Here is a 19,583-nt window from a genome sequence, read left to right as displayed (position 1 = left end):
GGAGAGAGAAACAATCTCGCTGAAGCTTCTTCTTGTGAAGAGTGAGAGCAAAGGCAGAGCTTGCACCTGTGGAAGCAGAGCACTCGTGAGTGTGCCTTGGGCTGAGCCATATTTGAGGAACAGCTCCCCAAGCAGGAGGAGCCCCTGGCAGCCCCTCTGTCCCTGCACACATCTTCCTCCATCTCTGCTCTGCACCAACTGCTGCTCTGCCAGCTTTCTCCCTGACCAATGCCAAGAGATTTAGCCCCTGTGAAGGAAAAAGGCAAAAGCTGGATCTATCTGGCTTTACTGGATCACTCAAATCCTGCCAAAATGTGACATCAACATGCCATTGCATCAACAAATTGTGCAAGGTTCAAATCTGAATTGTGTTTCAGATGCATTAGGAAAAATGCCTGTAACACACTACACTATTAATCTCTAGTATTTGGACCTTGACAAATTCTACCAGTGTTTGTCCCACACTCACAAATAACATAGCTTGAATAACCACTGATAAATTAACAACTCTTCTATTATAAATGTGATTTTCATACCTTGTAGAAAAAATTTAAGTCTTGATGCATATACTTGGATTTAAAAAAATGAGATATTCCTACACACTGGCATTGACAAATTTCCCCCAGTTTCCCCCCTGACAAAAACACAAGAGCCTCAGACTTAAAACAACAATAACAATAAAAAAAAAGTAAGAAAAAGATATTTTCAAGTGCCTTAGAAACATTCAGCTACTGTGGAAAACCTGCACACTGACACAGGAATGCACACTCTGGATCTACCATAGTCAGAGTGAAGAATTGCTCCTTCGAGATTACTAAAAGCTAAAGAGTCTAATAAAATCTCAACAAACAGCAAAGACATCAGAGCTGGCTCCAAGTTTAAACAGGACTTGGTTTTTTCACCTAGATCTAAACTTAGAAATTGAGAACAAAGGCAGCCAAATATTTACATCTGAAAAATCTGTTCTCCATATTGTGTATTTTAGGTGAAACCATGATAATTCAAATCCAATCTTTTCACCTGAGTGCAGTCACCCTTTGTGAAGTTTTACAGTAATATATGTCTAACATGTATGAACAATCCTAAAGATGTATTTTAAGCTCATCAGCTCCTAATTGAGGTTTTCAAAGCAGCTTAAGGGATTTGGACAAAAAAAATCATTTCTTATTTCCTTTTATCACCAATACATGGCTAAACCCCTTGGCTGCTCTGAAAATCTCAGTGAGCTGGATACATATTCACTGGATGTAAGAGAACTGTCACTTTTGCTATCTATCTAAAACTCTTAAGCCTAAGTGAAAAAAAATAATTGGATAGATTTTGCTTCTGCCATCACTGAAGACTTTACGAACTCATGTTCTGCAAAAACCCATTTTTTTAGCTGAATGAGAACACTTCAAAAAGGCTTTTTTAGTCAGCTGAAATGAGAGCTGTGATGATACAAATGTGCTGGTTTCAGGAATAAGAAATCTATTTTACATTGCTCTAGTACAGGAGCATGCTTAAGGTTGGATTGCTCTGGTCTATCAAAAGCATCATAAAGTTTTGTGGAGTTTAATAGTGAAACTTGAGAGCTCAGAGCCAAGACATTACACAATCTAGCAAATTCCAGGCGCTGGAGGTTTTCTGTGCTACTGAATATAGACACACTGGGTAGGACAGAAATTTACGATGAAATTGAAGCAGCTGCTCCTTTTAGCAGATTGGGAGTTTCAGGTTTGAGGTGGCGAAGTGGAGAAAAAAGCTGGATCCAAGACGATGCAGGTGTCTCCTTCAGGATTTAGCCAGGCCTGTTGTGCCAGTTTACAAGGTCAGAATTTTGCACGTACGGGCCGGTGCCAGGTTTTTGCCTATATAACAGTGTCTTTGGCAAGCGTTGAAAAACGCTACTAAGCGATACTACCAAGCCAGAACAAGAGTCTCCTGATATTTTCTGGGAATCACAACAGATCACGCTCGCTCTTCATACGCAGAGCACAAGGTAGGGCCCGGCCGGTCCTTTTGCTGAAACCCGGTTCATTGCGGCCGGGAGCGCGGCGCTGCCGCTCCCGCTCCGCGGGCAGCGACCATTCCCGGGATGCGGCCGCGCCGGAGCCGCTCCCGGCGCGCCCCCTCCGCTTCCGCGGGGGAGGCGAAACTCGCGACCCGCGGGGGCTCCGTGTGCCACATCCAGGTTTTGCCGAGTCCTGCCTCCGGGACGCTTCGATTTTTGCTGTTATGCTTAGCAGGATTTTCGTGGGCTTTTTTGGCGTTGTTTTTCTATTTTTTTCTTTTAATGACTGCAGCGGGAGCCGCCTGCCCTGGCGGGGCCGGGGGACCGCGGCTCCAGCGGGACCCCGGCGGCTCCGCCCGGCGGCCGCGGGGCTCCGCGCGTTCCCTGGATGCTGCGCGCTCCCCCTGCGGAGGGAGAGAGGGAGGGAAGAAGGGAGGAGAGAAGGAAGGAGGAGGAGGGAAGGGGGGCGGGAAGGAGGCCGGGGCTGCCGGCGGGAGGCGGGGGAGGGCGGCCGGGGCCGGGGCCGCCAGGCCGGGGCGGCTGCAGCGGGACGAGGCCCGGCAGCAGCGGCGGCCCCGCTCCGCCCCGCGGCTCTCCCCGCCCGGCCGCCCGCAGCCCTGCCCGGGTCCGCCCGCCTGCCCAGCACCCCCGAGCTCCGCTCCTGGGCAGTGCCGGCACCGCCTCGCAGGGGGAAACAGGCGGCGAGGCAAGAGGAGGGCGGCGAACAGCTCTGGGTTACTGAAACCAGTAGCGGAGCTGCCAGGACAAACGGAGCTTTAGCCAAAAATAGCTCCTTCAGGGTTAGGCTTTTTTTTTTTTTTTTTAATTTTTTTTCCCTTTTGCCTTTTTTTTTTCCCTTTTTTTTTTTTTTTTTTTTTTTCTTTCTTGTAGTCGAGCGGCCGGAGAAGTGCCCCCAGCGCAGCGCACAGCCGACCTGCCGGCAGCGGAGCAGCCAGGGCAGGATGTACCAGGGACACATGCAGGTAAGCGGCCGCAGCGGCGCACGGGGAGCTCGGAGCGGGCTCCGCTGAAACGCGGCTCCGGGAAGTTTCGGTGGGTTGAGCGGAGGGGAGATGCCACCCTGGCACTGTGCAACAAGTGACCCGGTGCGGTGTGACCGTGGCACTCCAGCTCAGGGCCGAAGGGAGCGGCGTGCCTGGGGCTGGCGCTGCTCAGCGGGGGAGGACGCCAAAGGGGTTCTGTCAACTTTGTAACTAGGTGAAGTTCTCTGTGTATTTTTCCATGTGTGATGCCTGCTTGTTCAAACAGATTCAAGGGAGTATTCCAGGGCAAACATTGTTACGGCATGCTTTAAGTGACACATGTCTCCTGCCATCCTCTTGATGCATCTCTTCCTGTATGTCAAGTGAAGGGCAAACAATAAGGGAAAAGACAGAGCACTTGCTTTGCAAAATCTGCAAAGGTTTCACACCACACTCAAGCTGTCGGTTTGCTCAGTGTGTTGTGTTTAAAGGTGATGGATTTCTATTCCTCCCTCCCGACACGGGATGAGGATTAATTTTGCTAAGCCACAGAATGACTTTGTAGAATGAATTCAAGCACATGGTGAAGAGACTTCAAGATTTTAGGCAGAAATCTTGTCTCATGATCCTACTGAGCTACGTTGCCTTGGCAGAATACACCCCTCCCTGATAAAAACATTCCACTGCCTTGGACCTGATGGCTTTAACCTTGACTCCCGCTCTGCTTCACATGGCTCTTCCTTGGAAAGCCAAGTCTGTTCCGAAGGAGGAAGTGTCAAAGCGGAGTAAAGGTTTACACTGATCTCCCAGATTCACTCCTTTGCTTTGACCCAATCTGGCTTGGTGTTCCCTGCCAGGAACGATCAAATGCTTTTATCATGCACAGTGGCACCAGCCTTGTGTGTGGTGTTAGCACCGAGGCTGTTCAGAGAGGAGCTGCAGCCTTAGGTGCGAGCTGACCACTTGTGCTTGGTTTGCACAGCGTTTGAACCCCGAGTGAGTGCTCCTGGGGGACAGCAGGCAGTGTCAGACCTGGGCTGTGCGCGATACAGAAGAGTGAAGAGGGGACCCTGATTCAGCACTGCCTTCCAGAGCTGAATGACACCGGTTACTCTTTCGTGTTTGTGTTATCTGGTCGCAGCAGTGATAAATAATGTGACATAATAGTGCTTGTAATAGGAGAGCAAACAGGTTTTAACAGGAGGTGTAATCAATGGAGGCAGTATGAGTGTTACCGTTTATTCCTGATAATAAGGTTAAGACAAAAAAACCAATCCTATAAATAATGCTGCTGAATGGGACATTGCCAAATAGGTATTTACATCCTTAAGAAAGCAGAAGTTCTTTGCTGCGGGTGACATTTTGCAAGATTTCAACAGATGTACAGCACTTTATAAAAGGGAATCTAATGGAACCTTGAGGTGTCTCACAGCACAGTAAATTTTCTGAGTCATTCAAATATTGAAGTCAAACTTGCAATAGGAAATAAGGTCAAAGCATGCAAATATGTTGTGACTGGTGTACTTTAATTTTCCCTTTCCAAATACTTTTATTTTTCTAGATCAAATATAAATAAATTATAACCAAATTCTCTTAAAAGGCATGCTGAAGTAAAAATACTATTCCTGTTGAGTACACTTATCATTTTTAAAAACAAAGCCCACCTCAGTTCATCATCCAAACTTTTGAATGTATTTTTGTCCTAACAGGAAGCATTAATGAGCTTCAGATAAGATCTACAAAGCCTAAAGCCTTAGGAGAGATTTTCATGTTTAGTATATCCTTAATTAGAGCCTTTAAGTGAGTCAGGCAAAGACAATAAAAAGCTAATTTCTTTGCAATGAGATGATCTACTGTAATGTTGATTAAACCATGTTGGAACATAAGCTAAGTTACCATACAAAGACATGTAAAAAAAAAAAAAGAAAATTGTCAGCACATTTTAAGCATTATAGGTCCCTTCTTACTATCCAAGAATTCTTCTAAGACTTTTACTAATTTAGGAAGAACTATTCCATAAACCCATCCCATCCATAAATTTGGGCAGATCAAGTCAGACACCTAAGTCAGCACCCTGGACTTCTAAGCAAAAATGATCTGATTTTTAAAGCACTGAGCCCTTAATAGAACTTACACCTTTTGAAGAGAGGGTGGGGTGTTTAGCTGGGTAAACTTCACTGGGTAAATCCAAATGCAAAATGGTGGGCCAGAATATAATGCCTGATCCTACATGCCTTAGAGCAATAGCTCTTCTGAAGTTATTGGGGTCAAACGCAGGATCTGATTTAGAATTCCAGAAATCATTTCTTTTTTCCTCCTGTTCTGTTCTCAGATATAAAAGTAAAATCTGCAGAATTAATTCCATAGTCCCCTTATTTTAAAAGATGCTTGCAGAGCACGTTTCACTAATAACCTGCTGTAACTCAGCTAATTCTTGGAATACTTCTAAAAGGGGAGACCCTTAACAGCCATAACAAGGTAATAAGCATAATTACAGAGATTGGGATTTTACCTATCTTGGAGAGGCATCAATCATTATCAGCTTCAGCAGGGAATTTCTGACTGAGCTCAGTAAATTGTGCAAGTGTAGATGAAATATACTTTGCATTTAAGCTCTGCTGATGTCCACCACTGAAATTACTTTACCACATCAGGCCATGATGTGTGTATCTCTTCTTAATTTTTTGTTTATAGTACAGATTAGGTTTGTTGGTTTGTTTTTGGTTTTTTTTCCCCAAAAGCTAGAAAATCACTTTGTTTATTTCCAAGACCTAGGTTTAGATTTTCTTCTTACTGGTTTCTAAGTGAAGCCTCACAATACAGAAATACTTGAGAGGTCCTAAAATAAATTCCAAAGGCAGTTTAAAACATCTAAGAGGAAGATATGTCCTGCCTTCACATTTCCAGGTGCCTTTCTGTAGGATTTGCTTTTGCCATCACTTGTGCACTACATGCTTTCAGGTAAAACACCAGGAGGGAGGTGAAGTGGCCTTCCACAGAGCCAGCACCTCGAGCAGCACTAGGATGCAGAGAAGTACAGTGCCACGGGAGCTCTTTCAAAGCTGTTTCAGAATCCTCATGAGCTTTAGCCTTTGATTGCTCCGTGTTTGTGACCGGTGGGGTTTGCACAGTGACCGCAGGGACTGCCGGGGTCCTGAGGCTCCAGCTCCCCTCCTGAGCCCCGGGGATGAGGCTTCTGCATGAGAGAGAGAACTTCAGATGAGATGCACGGGTTCTTTGTCCACAAATGTACAACCTCAGTTACGTAAGGAGTCCTGTTTAATTCAGTAGATGTAGGCTCTGACAGGATGGAACCTGATGGATACGGGAGCACACCCTGGGATTCACAGATAAGGCAGAAGAGCCAAGTCTAAATGCTAAACTGTACAGGTGAAAGAGAGTATTTGTCTCTTAGGATAATGTGTGCAATCCAATTCCATCTTCAACAGAACAGTAGCAGACCAGATGGAAGAAGAACATAAGCTGAGTTCAACCCCCGATCACTGCTCTCAAATTGCTGAAATTTTCACAACTGACTATAAGATATTTTAAAGTTTCTACAGTATATTATAGACCTGGTGCCAGTCCTCCTGTTGACTTCTATGAAAGTACTATAAATGAACAGGGGGCAAATTTCAGTCATAAAACAGTATTTGCACAGCATTTGGCTTCCTATGAAATTCAAAATAAATGCTTTCAAAACTGTTTGCCCTGATGCTGTATTTAGTCAGCCTTCCCCAGCACAAATGCTTGAACAGAAGAAGTGCTTTGCCAAATGTTGGCATGGGATTGTATATATGGCTGTGTTATGCTTTGAGATGGCTTAATTTAGACAAAGCAGAAATCTTGACCACACAGGGGTATCAGAGCTCCTCTGGCACTTTTTTGCAGGAGCAGGCTTGTTAGTCACAATGCCTTGGCCAAGTTCCAGATCTGATAGTTTGTCTCCTAAACTTTTAATTGCATAGGCAATCAGCTTCATGCTCTTAATTCTTATGTTGTGATATTTAACATTGTGCCATTGGCATTTCCTAGGTACATGAAATGATCCATATTAATCATTCACATTCCATTATGATTTCAGTTGTCAAACACACATCTATATGTTCGTAGAGGGTCTGCAAAAAATTAGGTATATGTACATGAAAATTCTTCCAAGTTGGAACCTCAGGGGTTTCACATGTTTTAGTGGGCATAAAAAGTATTGCTAAATATTTTATTAAAGGCATTTTTGCACTGATTTCTCAACATTTAAGACATAGCTAACTCACTGAGGAAAGGGAAGCAGAACAATCTCAATATTAACTGCAGATTCAAATCCCATTTTGGTTTGCTTGGAAATGTATTAAAAATACTGTAACAGTGTTGGTGACACTGCTACCTAAAATAAATAAACCTCAAGCTATTAAACAGTTATGAATAAAAAAAAAAGGCATGTGCATTTTTACATTAATAAAATGGCCCACAAAGAATATGCACAACATAAAATTCAATTCAATGCTAAGTTGAATCTCTGCTCTGCTGTTAATTCCAACATAAACTTAATAACTTCAAGCTGCAAAATTTTAAAAATCTGGGCACGTGGCTGTGATCCTAACTGATCTCTAGTGGTGTCTCTGAATCATAACTCCTATCCTAGGTAAAATTACATGGCAATAAACTGATAGTATTTTATTATTACAACTCTTTTCTTAATGTAATCACAACACTAGGGCAGTCTTTATGGTGGTATGTTTTCCATTTTGCCTTGATATTTTCCAGTATTTCAGTAGCAACTCTACCAAGTTTTGAACAGCAGATTATGAACTGCTTGTAAATTGAAAAAAGGTAAAACTAATGAGCTCACTTTCATAGAATGAAGTTCATTCAAAGAAAGTAGATGATAAATTGCATTTGGCAAAGGCACAGACTGAAACTGTAAAAATTGTGAGTATTTGCAATGCTGGTAAAGAGCAGTGTTTCTTGAAGCTGTTGAGCAGTTTTACAAGAGCCTAGTAGAAAATTTCTGAGCTTGCAAAGGCTCAGAAATTCTTGGCTCATGCTGTGTTTTACTGGATGCAAATTAGGAAGAATTTTTACTAACTTAACTAAGGATCCACCCCTCTATTCTGGAATTAAATTCATTCAAAAAATAGAAAAACAACAGCCCCTAGCCTAGTCCCTGTCATATATTAATAGAAATGTTAGTCTAAACCCAGTATATAACTTTCACCAAAGAAGCACTGTTTACTCAAGAACCATGCTGTACTTTATTTTTTAAATCTACCACTATTGTCACAATTTACTATGCAAAGGAGGAGGATAAAACGTTGGAATAAAATCCACCAGCTGTATCAGGATGAATTGTTCAAATAGAACAACATGCATGAAAGAATGGAAAAAAAAATTCATACAGAAATTTAGACTTTAGGAAATGCATTCTCATAGCTCAGCTTTAGATTATTTTGTAATTTAAAATAATCTTGTTTCTAAGCAAGTTTTAAAGAAAGGGCGTTGATGTACAAACCAGGTCCATTTAAAATCCTCTATCCAGCTTAATTTGCTACTCTTTTTGCAAATGTTGAAAATGAAAAAGGTAAAAGCATTGAAATACTACTTAGAATTAATATACGCAGCACGCAAAGTACATACTAGTTGTTTGTGTCACAGAATCTAATTTTGCACAGTCTGTTTCAGAAATAGGTGATGCAAAACTGAGAAACACTTGTCTTCCAAATCAGAGTCGTGGCATGTAAACTAGGAGGTGACTTTCTGTATCTATGGATTTTCATCATTTTCATTGTATATTTCTAATAAAATGCCTAAGGATCATAAAGATCAAATTCAGCAAATTTTTTCTGCCAGGTTAGAATTATTATAAACAGTCTAACATTTCATTGCTCTGCTCTCAAGCTTTTGAAGTTCTGAGTCATTGGTACATTAGTTTTACTTCCAGTGGTTTATTTGCATATAAATAAAGTAAATTCTAAAATATCAAGTAAGTGAAACTCATTATATGCGATGGAAAAAAAAAATCCATGTCTCATCAGTTTACCCATGCCCAGAAATACAAATCACAACCCAAAGTTTAATGTTAGCCCTTGAATGTGATTTTCCCAGCGTTTGCACAATTAATCATGTATCAGCATTACTGCAGTTCCTCTCAAAAAAGCATTTTGTGCCAAACTTCTGTAGGTTTTCATAGTAGATGTAAGAATTAAGTTTTCTTCCTCTATTCTCCATTGCCTATCGTGACACTCAGATTTGCCGCTGCTGCTCCTCTCCCTGTCCTGCTTGCTGATTTTCTCCTCCTTGCTGGAGTTTGAAGGCTTTCATGAGATGTTTTGCCTCCAGCCACGTTTGTGCTGCTTTCCCTCCTGCTGCCCACCCACCCACTGAGAGTTCCCTCTCAGCACCGCTTGGGCACAAAACAAAACAAAAACAAGTGTTCCACAGCGAAGTTCTACTCACTGAGTAGTAGTTCACTCACATGGTTAGAGGGAGGTGAACTGATGGTGGAAAATTTCTCACCAGCCGAGCTCCGTCTTCACAAGCCGTGTGAGGATTAGGAAGCAATAGGGGACTGCCACGAGAAGGGAAGTAGCCAGCTTTAAAAAAACACCTGAATTTTATCTACAATGTTTGCAGGGTACCCATAAACTCACTTTTCTCACATGCTTCTCTATTTTTGCAATCCCTACGGGAGAAGAGCCACCGTAAATAAAGTGTGAGTTTCTCTGTAAAACGTGGAACACTGCTGCTTCAGGTTCACTTGTCTTAGAGCAGTCTGCTGTCTTCTGGTAACGTGTTCTTTTCATATCATTTCCTTTTTACACCTCTTACCCAAACATGGATGTTGAATACAAGTTACCAACACTTTTGGACAGCGTTTTTCAATAAAATATGCATTTAGAACAAAGTAACATCTATGCATTTAGAGCAACACCAAAAGCATGTGTGATAAGGAAAGTGCAGTGCAATAAATTTAGATAAATTACCTTTCTTGATTACGACTTTGTTTGCTGTTATGAGATACATAAAAGAAATCAGATGCTCGTGTCCACTAACATTTAAAAATGAAACCTTGAGAATTATTTTGACATGCATTTAGTATCAATAATTTGGCTTTATAGACTTTAATAGTTTTCAAAAGCTGAGAAAACAGACTTTAAAATTTGCTTCATCAACATTAGAGCCCGCTGTATCTTAACTTTTATATCAGTGAACCAATTTGAAATTACGCTGTTGTAAAAAACAGAGTAATTTGCTTCCAACCCATTTTCATGTTAATTTCTGTCTTCCCAATGTCACCAGTCGGGTTCCAAAGCTACAGTGTCAATTGGTGAATACAGCATTTCCTGGATAGGGGCAGGAAAGCTGTCACAAAATGCATTTTCAGATTCAGCATTTCTGACTAGTAGGTGTATCAATAAAAGGTCCAGGAACTCTTATTCATTGTTAATTAAAAATCAGTTAAATAGGGGGAAATATTTGCCCATTTAAGCCTAGCCTGAAATACAGAAATATGGTTCTCAATAAGTAATGCTAAATATTAGAGTTTAACTTCACAGAATTTCCTGTGGTGAATTTTGTTAATCTTAATGTAGGAATAAACAAAGACTATAATAAATAGAAGCTTTTTGAGTATTTCTGAGTATTATGTAAAACTGGGAGTAAACATCACATTTTGATATGTTAGTAATCTGTCAGAACCTCTTAAAATCTGAAAAAAAATACTTTAAACCAAATAACACATTCATATTATTTATGCTAGGTAGGAGATGGCCTTAGTCCTCAATATGGCCTTGGACACCATTGTCATAGGAGTAATGACAGAAATGTGACAGAAATTATTAATAAAATAAAAAATACAGCTTGACGTGTGTCTCATCAAAGTGACAGGTTATTTCTGCTGTCATTCATGGAAGTTTAACAAGGAATATAATTTTCCTGTTGCAGGCTTCAGATGTTGATGACATCTTTCATCTTTTGCTATTTGTTGTCTAACATCCTTTTAAGAACCAGGACAATTTTAAGAAGGCTTTGAAAAAGGAACACAAGAAAGAATGTTCGATGAAAGAAAGGGGGGAAATTATGATGTACAACAGAGAAAACAGTGGAAAAGTATGGAAACTAGGAAGTAAGTGAGTGCTGGTTTTGTTCTGAACAGTTGATATTACCACTTTACCTAATCCAGGTAATGTACATGACGTGGCAAGTTATATACAGCTGGAAGAGATGCATAGGATTGCCTGAACCTGTGCAAACAAAAGAAATCGTAATTATTAGAAGACGGGTAGATACTACATGGAAATAGTGAAAGAACAATAATCCATGTAGCACTCACAAAAAAGGATTACATGCTGTTCAGGAAAGGCAGAAAAACAAAGGTGTTGGTTATATTAAGAACCTGGATCCAAAGAAAATGAGCAAAATTTTTTAAGAAGCTTCACAAATAATATTTTCAGTTATTAAATTGTTGAGGTTGTGCCTTAACACAGAGTATGGAAAGCACACAGAGGATGAAGATAGTTCCTCATAGGCAGAAGGAAAAAGTACAAGTTGCCTAAAGTAAAGCTTATTTAGATCTTAGAAATATATTAAAGTATTAAAACAATCATTGGAAATTTTTTGGTTATCTCATGAAAAAGGGAGAGGAGAAGTAAAACATATTCAAAGTGGCATCTGTGTTATGGATAGCCTAATTTATGGTGCAAAACCAAAATGCTTAAGAGGATATGAATTCTTCACCTATTACAAATGTGTTATATTCAATTGGATACTTGGTAGAAAATACATTATAGTCTAGTTACAAATGTGAACAGAACAACAGAAAATATACCAGATTTAAGATAAGGTGAGAAAAATGGTAAGACAGCTAACAGCCCAGATACCCATATGGCTATCTGTAATCTTCAAGGTTTTAGGGAACAGATTTCAAGGAAAACTAAACAAACCTAGACAAAGAAATAAAGAAAAAATGCTATTTGAATTTATCAGGAAAACATAATGTCAGACTAACCCAACAGCATTTTCTGTTCATAACTGGGGTTTTAGGCAAGGGAAGTATAACTGGAGTGATCTATATGATCTTTGGTAAGCATTTGTTACAAAAGAAATTATTGAAGTTGGAGAAAGTAAAGAATAGCAGTAAATCTGTAAAGAAGGCAGGAAACTCATTCATGGGGAAATGAAAAATAGAGCACTAAAGGAAGGACTGTCAGACTGAGGAAAGTTAAGTTTGTGGATCACTGTTGGAAGTGGTTGTTTCTGGTGTTTCATCCATAAACATAAAAGAAACAGGAAGATGGTGACTGCATTTGTTGATTACTCAGTGCTGGAAAACACTGTCAATATTGGGAAACATTCAGTACTGCGGAGCTCGTTACCAGACACAGGGACCTGTCTGTACTTCAGCAATAAAAATACAATTTCATTTAACACTACAGTATAGTGCTGATCATCAATAACAGAAAACCTACCCTAAGCCATGGACTATCATTTAGAAATTACTGAGAAGAATGACTTGCACATACATAATGACTATAAGTTGTCGATAAAATACATCCGTAAAAAAGACAGGTGCAGATCTAGTTTTAAAAGAGTTTTTTCCAGAATAGTCAGGAAAATATCAGTGCCAGTTGACAATGCCAGTAGCAAATTTTCATTTGAGAATCTTGTAGAGAAGAGAGGCATGGAAACGGGTCCAAAGAAGGATGATCAAGGGGAAGGGAAGGTCTGTCTTGCAAGAAGAGACCAAAAGATTTTGGCTTACTTCATTGAGCAGAATGACAGCTCAGCAGGACCATAATCACAGCATGTAAATGCATCAGGGAGATAAACACCAGATATGGAAAAAAATAAATTAGCTAAGAACAAAACTGGCATGGAAACAAATGGATATTAACCAGCTGTGAATAAATATAGGTTGGGAATAAGAAGAAAGTTTCTGATCATTAGAACAATCAAAAGTTCCAGTAGCCTTCCAACTGGAATAGTGGAAGCAAGAAATTAATTCCTTTTAAGATGAAATACAGTCAGTTTCTGAGAGATTTGGTATGACATGCTGCCTATGAGACCAGAAGATTGAACCTGCAAGGAAGGAACAGCAGCTTCCTTGTCTTAACAGAATCTCAGAATGGTTCAGGTGGGTCACCTGGTTCAGGTGGGCCACAGTGGATCACCTGGTCCTACTTCCCAGCTCCAGCAGGGACGTCCAGAGCACGTGGTACAGGATTGTGTGCCGATGGTTCTGGGGTGTCTTCAGTGAGGGAGACTCCACAGCCTCTCTGGGCAATCTGTTCAAATGCACAGTCGCTGCGAGGAAATTTATTTCTCATGTTCAGGTGGAACTTCCTGTGCATCCATTTCTGCTCATTGCCTCCTGTCCTGTTGTTTGGCACCATCAAGAAGAGCCTGGCTCATCTTCTTGTCCCTCTCCCTTTAGATAGTTATACAAATGAATGAGGTCCCCTCTCCGTTGCCCCTCTGAAGTTCTTTTCAAAAGTCTTTCAGAAATTGCATTCTGAAATTTCTGTGACTTCAGCAGAAACACACCCCGAGTCTGGTTCAGAAAGACCAAAATGCTCAACGTCAAGAAGTCAGAAGTCTTCCTGTTACAGCTGTGGAGGGCTTGACTGTCTTCACAGCTTGAGTAACCTCCTGCTAAGAGACGCACACAGGCAGTGACAAATTTATACCACTTGGCCAAGTCCAAAACATTATTTTGAGTAGAGCTGAGCTCTGAAGTTTGAATATTCTCTCTGCCAGCTTTCTTATCAAGTCTCCCACTCTGCTGAACTCATGTTTTTGCTTCATCTAAAACCTTTACAATCAGAGGAAATGTATTTCCCCCATACAGCTAAACTCAATGGCTCATGTTAGAGACATTGAAGCCTTTCACCATCTCGTATTCATGTGGGCACCGAGGGCTGGAAATCACCAGCTGTGTCAACATTGTGTAACAGGAAGCTTAAATGTATTTCAATAATAACCAAATTTTGTGTGCATGAGGATATAAACTATAACCCATCAGAACCAGCAGGGATATTTTCCCTGATGTTGGGTGAGCCAGGACTAAGCTGTTTTTCCCTGCTACCACCAGCTCACTTTTCTCTCCTGAGCTCCAGAAACAAATGTATTGGTTATTATTTAGAGCATGTGGTCTTAAATAAGAGAAGTCTGTTTTCTGCTTTGCAGTTCCTAGTCAGGAAAAACTGCTGAACTCACGTTGGACAGTTCTTTTGGAAGGGATCACAAAGCCACATCTTAGAGTCAGTGCTCCATCCCTGTACTGAGTCAGAATATTATTTCTGGATTGATTCAGGCTCATGAAAGTATCTCAGGATCTGATTTCTGGAGTTCCTGTCCCATCTCATATCTGTGATTTGCATCCCACAATGTATCAGGGAGACAGATGTCCCTGAACACTCCATCACAATCTGATAATATCACTGCAGGCTTGTAGCTCTTGGTCATTATCAATTCTGTGCTGTAGTGTACTGAGCATCACTCTGCTACTCAGAATTTCAAGACTCACACCAGCAAAGGAGTTTCCAAACAGGGGAAATCACTGGATATTGGCTAGACAAAGATATGCAAAAGCATATCACTAAATTTACCTAGTAGGGGAATAAGTATTTTTTCCTGCCATTACACCAAAAAAAATGAATGTTTGTTTCCAAAGTGTTTTGTAGTTGTCAAAGAGAAAGCAAATTTCACTGCCTTTTTCTCAAGTAGTCGCTGACAAATACCAGAAATAAAAATTTGAATAAAACTCCAAATAATTAACTCAGACTCATTAATCATCACAGAAAAACTGTATATTCAGGTTGTTGCATATAGATTCTGTGTATTTGCTAAACACCAAGCAATGCAATTTTACATGAATTTACAAGCGAGTATTTGCTGTTCCTTCATGCACACAAACATGCTTGAGTTCCATCCTGTGTGTCATGTGCAGAATTAGAGAGTGGATGTTACTGATGTGGCCAACCAGACATGCTAGACACAGGCTAGAGAGACCACAAAATATCAAACCTGAATTTAGCATATGGCTGAAACCTATGCACAAAGTGTTGCCATATCTGCAAATACAAAACACAGGACTAATAAGGCTTTTAGTGACTTTTACACAGCTCTGTTCACAAGGAAATAGAATTCTTGGCTTGCATTAATACACAATAAACAACCAACTTTTTTTTTCAACTATGGTGTCTGCATGGTGCTTTCAGTATATCACTGCCAACAGGCTGTCTTTAATTTCTGGTATTTCTTGATAAAACAACAGTTCTAAAAATTAAAATCCCACCTAGCATTTCAGACAAGAAGATAGTTGCTATCAACTGCACATTATTTTGGACAGCAGTCTGCAAGGAGTACAGTAGAAACATTTACATTCATCTGTAGGTAAAAACTTACATAACACATTCTAGTTTATGTTTTATTTTGAAACCATAGAGATGATGTCTGTCTATCATTCCCACTTACCTGACAATTAAATATACATATATCAAAGAACTGCAAATACTTTACAGAGTACTCTAAGTTTACTAGTCAAATACTATTTTAAATTTTTCATGGTTTTTTTTCTATTCTTTATAGCTGACACTTCTTGAAAAAGAGCAGAATCACTGCTTAAGAGTTCAACTGCACTTGTGATTCTTTTGTTGTCAAATCATTTTCATAAAGTAAAAATATATTACAGACATGACAGTTAATTCTACTCTGATGTATGTTTACAGATTCTCACAAAGAGGAGAAGCAATTTTTAGTGTATCTAGTAACCATTTGTTTCTCTGCAGCTTTAGTTTTGTGCAGCCCCTAGAATTTGTGTTTATTGACAGCAAAATAATTTCTGAAATATGAGAAGCATGGTTTCCAGAGGAAATCCATTGCAGATTTCTCTCCTGTGTCACTTTCTTATTAATACTTAGTACTGGCAGAGAACCATGGCAGCATGTATGTTAAAAGATACCACCCAGCTGTGGAGAGCGCTTTGGTTTTTAATTACTAAGACACTGTTTTATTCTTATAAAAATGAAAATCATCTTAAAAAAACTTTTATGTTTGAATCGAAACTTTTTGTCAGATTTCACTCAGAAACTGGAGTGTAACTGCATGGTAGAGGATTCAGTGACTTCCATAAAACTGAGTTATTAGGGGAGTTGTTAAATACATACCAATAATGCAATCCCAAATTCAAGAGGATTCTCTTCAAAAGATGGAAACCTGGCTAAGTAAATGCAGCACTTCCTTCTGGGATATTGCTGATAGGACATGGACAAAACAGTAATTCATGGGAGAGAAGAGAGGCAGATGAGTATCACAATAACAGAGAACCCTGAACGGGTAAGGAAAACTGAAAACAGCAGAGGAGCTGTGGAGTGAATTCCAGCCAGGAGCATCCTGCCCAGGAACAGCACGGTGCTGGAAAGGGAGGCAGGATGGCACAGCTGAACCCCAGCCACAGGGGCTGAGGAGGAGGAAAATCCCATTCTGAGCCAGGCTCAGCAGCTTCCAGAGGAGTCAGAGTTTTAGGAGTGGAGCTGGTTGAAGATGTGTTTTAGCAGATAGCACAGCCCCCGGCCTGTGATTTTATCCATTGGTTCTATGAAACTACAACAAATGATTTTGCACCACTGTGTCCAAGTCTAATCCCATCTATGTCTGGCTAATCAACTGTAATGCAGTTCATTCAATGCTTTACCTCATAACAGTTGTATACTCCAAATCCATAACAAAAGAAATAGAGTCAAAGGAAAAGGACTGTGAGGCCACTCTTGATTTCCACAGATCAGTTTGCTGCATTGGGCCACACCAGCAGAGTCTTCAGGATCAAGCTGACCTTGCTGGATTTGCTGTTGCTTAGAGTGAAAGATTATCCTGGTGTCTCTGTTTTTCATATATAATGCAGGAAAATATTGCAATGTATTGCCTCTAGCATTTTTTCTAAACTAAGGTGATTTGGTTTCAGGGTGGCTTTCTAAGTCTAATAACACATATTATGAGAATTATAAGAGGACAAGGAACAGACTGGTATTGATGTATTGTAAATAAACAACTGCTGTACTGATTTAGATATTCGAAGTGGCTTTTCAAAACAGAGTTCTGAAAAGGTATGAAGCAGAAGAGTTCATGCAAAGCAGTAGAACCAGTTTGAATAACTCTAAGAAAAAGGCCATAAAAGGGAGGACTGTCAGAAACAACAGATCATGGAAGGGATTTTAGCATGGTAATTAGCAGACATATCAACTAGAAACTTTGGAGAACATAGTGAGATAGCCTTCTCAAAGACTGACCTGATGAAAGAGTTAAAGGCCTCAGAAAGAGGCATTTTCTAGAGAATTAAGGTATTTTAATCTCCATAACTACATTCAGAGGAAACACCGTAGTGAACACTGGAATTTAAGATAAATTCCTTTATATTACTTAGGACACATCCTTGCCCATGTGATTTTCAGTTTATTACAGTGTCAAAAAGCAGCTGTGAGAGGGGCCAGGCAGTTGACACACGTGGCCCCAGGTGCTGGAGCATTTCTATGGGAGAAGGAATATGCCAAAGGCATCCTGAAAATCACTGTGGTCACCAGCTGCTTTAACAGCTGGTATAAATCTCAGCCTGCCCCATGGGCAGAGGATGTGTGCATTCACTTCACCCTCTTTTCTCAAGCTGTGGTAGGAATGACAGTTTCAACAAAACCTGCTGTTAAAGAGCACAGTTTTTGCTTTAAGTTGTTCTCAGTTCTGAACACAGTTCTTTGTCATTAGACTGTGTGAGCTGTAGGCTACTGTTTGTAGAATCCCAGACCAGCTCTCCAGGGAGCATCAACAATCTCTCAAAAAAGGTAATAAGGAAAGATGAGATACTTGGACCTCAATTCCCTAGGGATTCTTGTTTAGGAGGAGAAAGGAGTCCCAAGCTCCTTCTTCCTCTTTAGGCTGCACTGCCTTTAGAGCTATTACTACTAATGATACCAAAAATTATCTGTAGTGGATCTTAGAAATGGAAAATAGAATCAAATCAAATAGATCTTGAGTGGAATAGATCACTGCAAGCTGCTGAGCTATACCCCACCCTGACATCTGCACGGTCCTTTTTAGTTCAAGGGATGATACAGATGTAATTAGAAGAGAACCTGATAGAAGATGCTAATAAGAAAAGCTAAATAAAATAATGTAATGGATTAATATTGAGAAGCTACTTAGGAATAAAGGAATTTTTTTCACAAAATGCTGAAATAAAGAAACCATTAAATCCAATCATTTTAAGAGAAAGCTACATTGCTTTTTTAGGAAAAAGAGAATGAACAGAGGGCACTGCTGCTGGCTAGGTGTTTGTTAATTTTTCATGTGAATTTATTGCATATGTAAGTGATTGAATTAGTAGCACTGACAGGAACCCAGGCACGGTAAAAGCTTCCTGCTACTGACACAGCAGTGCTCAGGCTGTGCACTCCTGACCATTAGCAGTCCTGCTGTGGGAGCCCTGAGCCTGGCTCTCAGCTCAGGCTGCAGAGCTCACTGGAACGGGACCGAGCGCGGCGCCCTCCGGAACCAGGGCTAGGATGAGACCACTCCACTTTTTTAGATTAATGACCTCATTTGGACTCTGATGCCAGGCTCCAGGGAAGAAAGTCCAGTGCAAGCTAATATGCTACCAAAATACTGCAAGGTAAGTTTGGGGGAGAAAAAATTGTTAAGAGGGCTTTGTATTTTGTGGTAAAGAGACTAAATGCAAAAGGGAGTCAGAAACGGGCAGCTTGCAGGAGAGACTGTAAGGTGCAGGAATCAGAATGTTTTCTCACCTTTGAAAAAAGAGGGTCATTTCCAAATGCTCAGAGGCTGAGCAGCAAGATCTGGATCTTCTGTCACCAAGCAGTAGATTGCTTCAGAACAGCGAGGCTTTGAGAGCAAACTAGGGGAATATAAATTGCATATATAATAATTTAAGCATGCCAGTGTGTTGCCAAATATTACCATCCAAAAGGAATATAAGTATCATGGCTGCTGTGAAGTCCTTAGGGAGGCTCATAACCTTTTGGAAACCCTTTCCTCCTCCCCTGCAATGTATTAACCTTTTGACCACGTTGGTGCTTAGATGTACATAACGAAATGGTACCTGCAGACAGATACAGCTGGGGAGCAGTAGGAACAAAACATCAGGGATGCAGGATGTTGTCTGAATTCTTTATCAAAATCTCATAGCCAAGAATAGATACAGAGCTAAAAAAAAAAAGGTATGTCTGATGTATTATGAATGTGCAGATGAGAAGCGATGGAAAAACATTTCATGGCTGTCTTACAAACTATATTCCTGTAGCGTCAGATTGTGACAAGTTAAAGGAATGAAAATGAGATTTTGTACAAGTAGCACTGCTGGATTTAATGGTGCTGCTAATGGAGTAAGATTTTTCTTGGAGTAAGCGTGCCATAAACCAGCCCTCAGCCACCACTTCCTGTGTACTTGTGGTTTATTCTCTAGAGCAAGCCCAAGTTTCTCTTACTGCAAATTTCTGCATGTTACAAAAAAAAAAAGGTTCTTGCTTAGTATTTCCCTTTTCATACCATTCATCCTCATGCAGGGTTTTCTTTTCTAGTGAATCATTTGACATGTATAAGAATAAATG

At 40.4% G+C, this 19,583-nt stretch overlaps 1 protein-coding gene across 3 annotated transcripts in view; it reads left to right on the top strand.

Moving 5' to 3' along the window:
* The first annotated feature begins 2,509 nt into the window (after window positions 1-2,509).
* The window catches only part of PEX5L (peroxisomal biogenesis factor 5 like), a 101,324-nt gene continuing 84,250 nt past the window's right edge, over window positions 2,510-19,583 (top strand). Inside the window, exon 1 of one of the 3 annotated variants that reach the window (XM_068200369.1) lies at window positions 2,510-2,976. In XM_068200369.1, the coding sequence (XP_068056470.1) occupies window positions 2,956-2,976 (21 nt within the window). In that variant the 5' untranslated portion in view covers window positions 2,510-2,955. The remainder of the gene's footprint in view (window positions 2,977-19,583) is intronic. The other 2 variants (XM_068200371.1, XM_068200367.1) reach the window with 2 other exon arrangements.

Source organism: Anomalospiza imberbis, chromosome 10, assembly GCF_031753505.1.
Source record: "Anomalospiza imberbis isolate Cuckoo-Finch-1a 21T00152 chromosome 10, ASM3175350v1, whole genome shotgun sequence".
Lineage (NCBI taxonomy): Eukaryota > Metazoa > Chordata > Aves > Passeriformes > Viduidae > Anomalospiza > Anomalospiza imberbis.
Note: the sequence above shows the minus strand (reverse complement) of the source record. Positions and strands in the feature narration are given on the sequence as shown.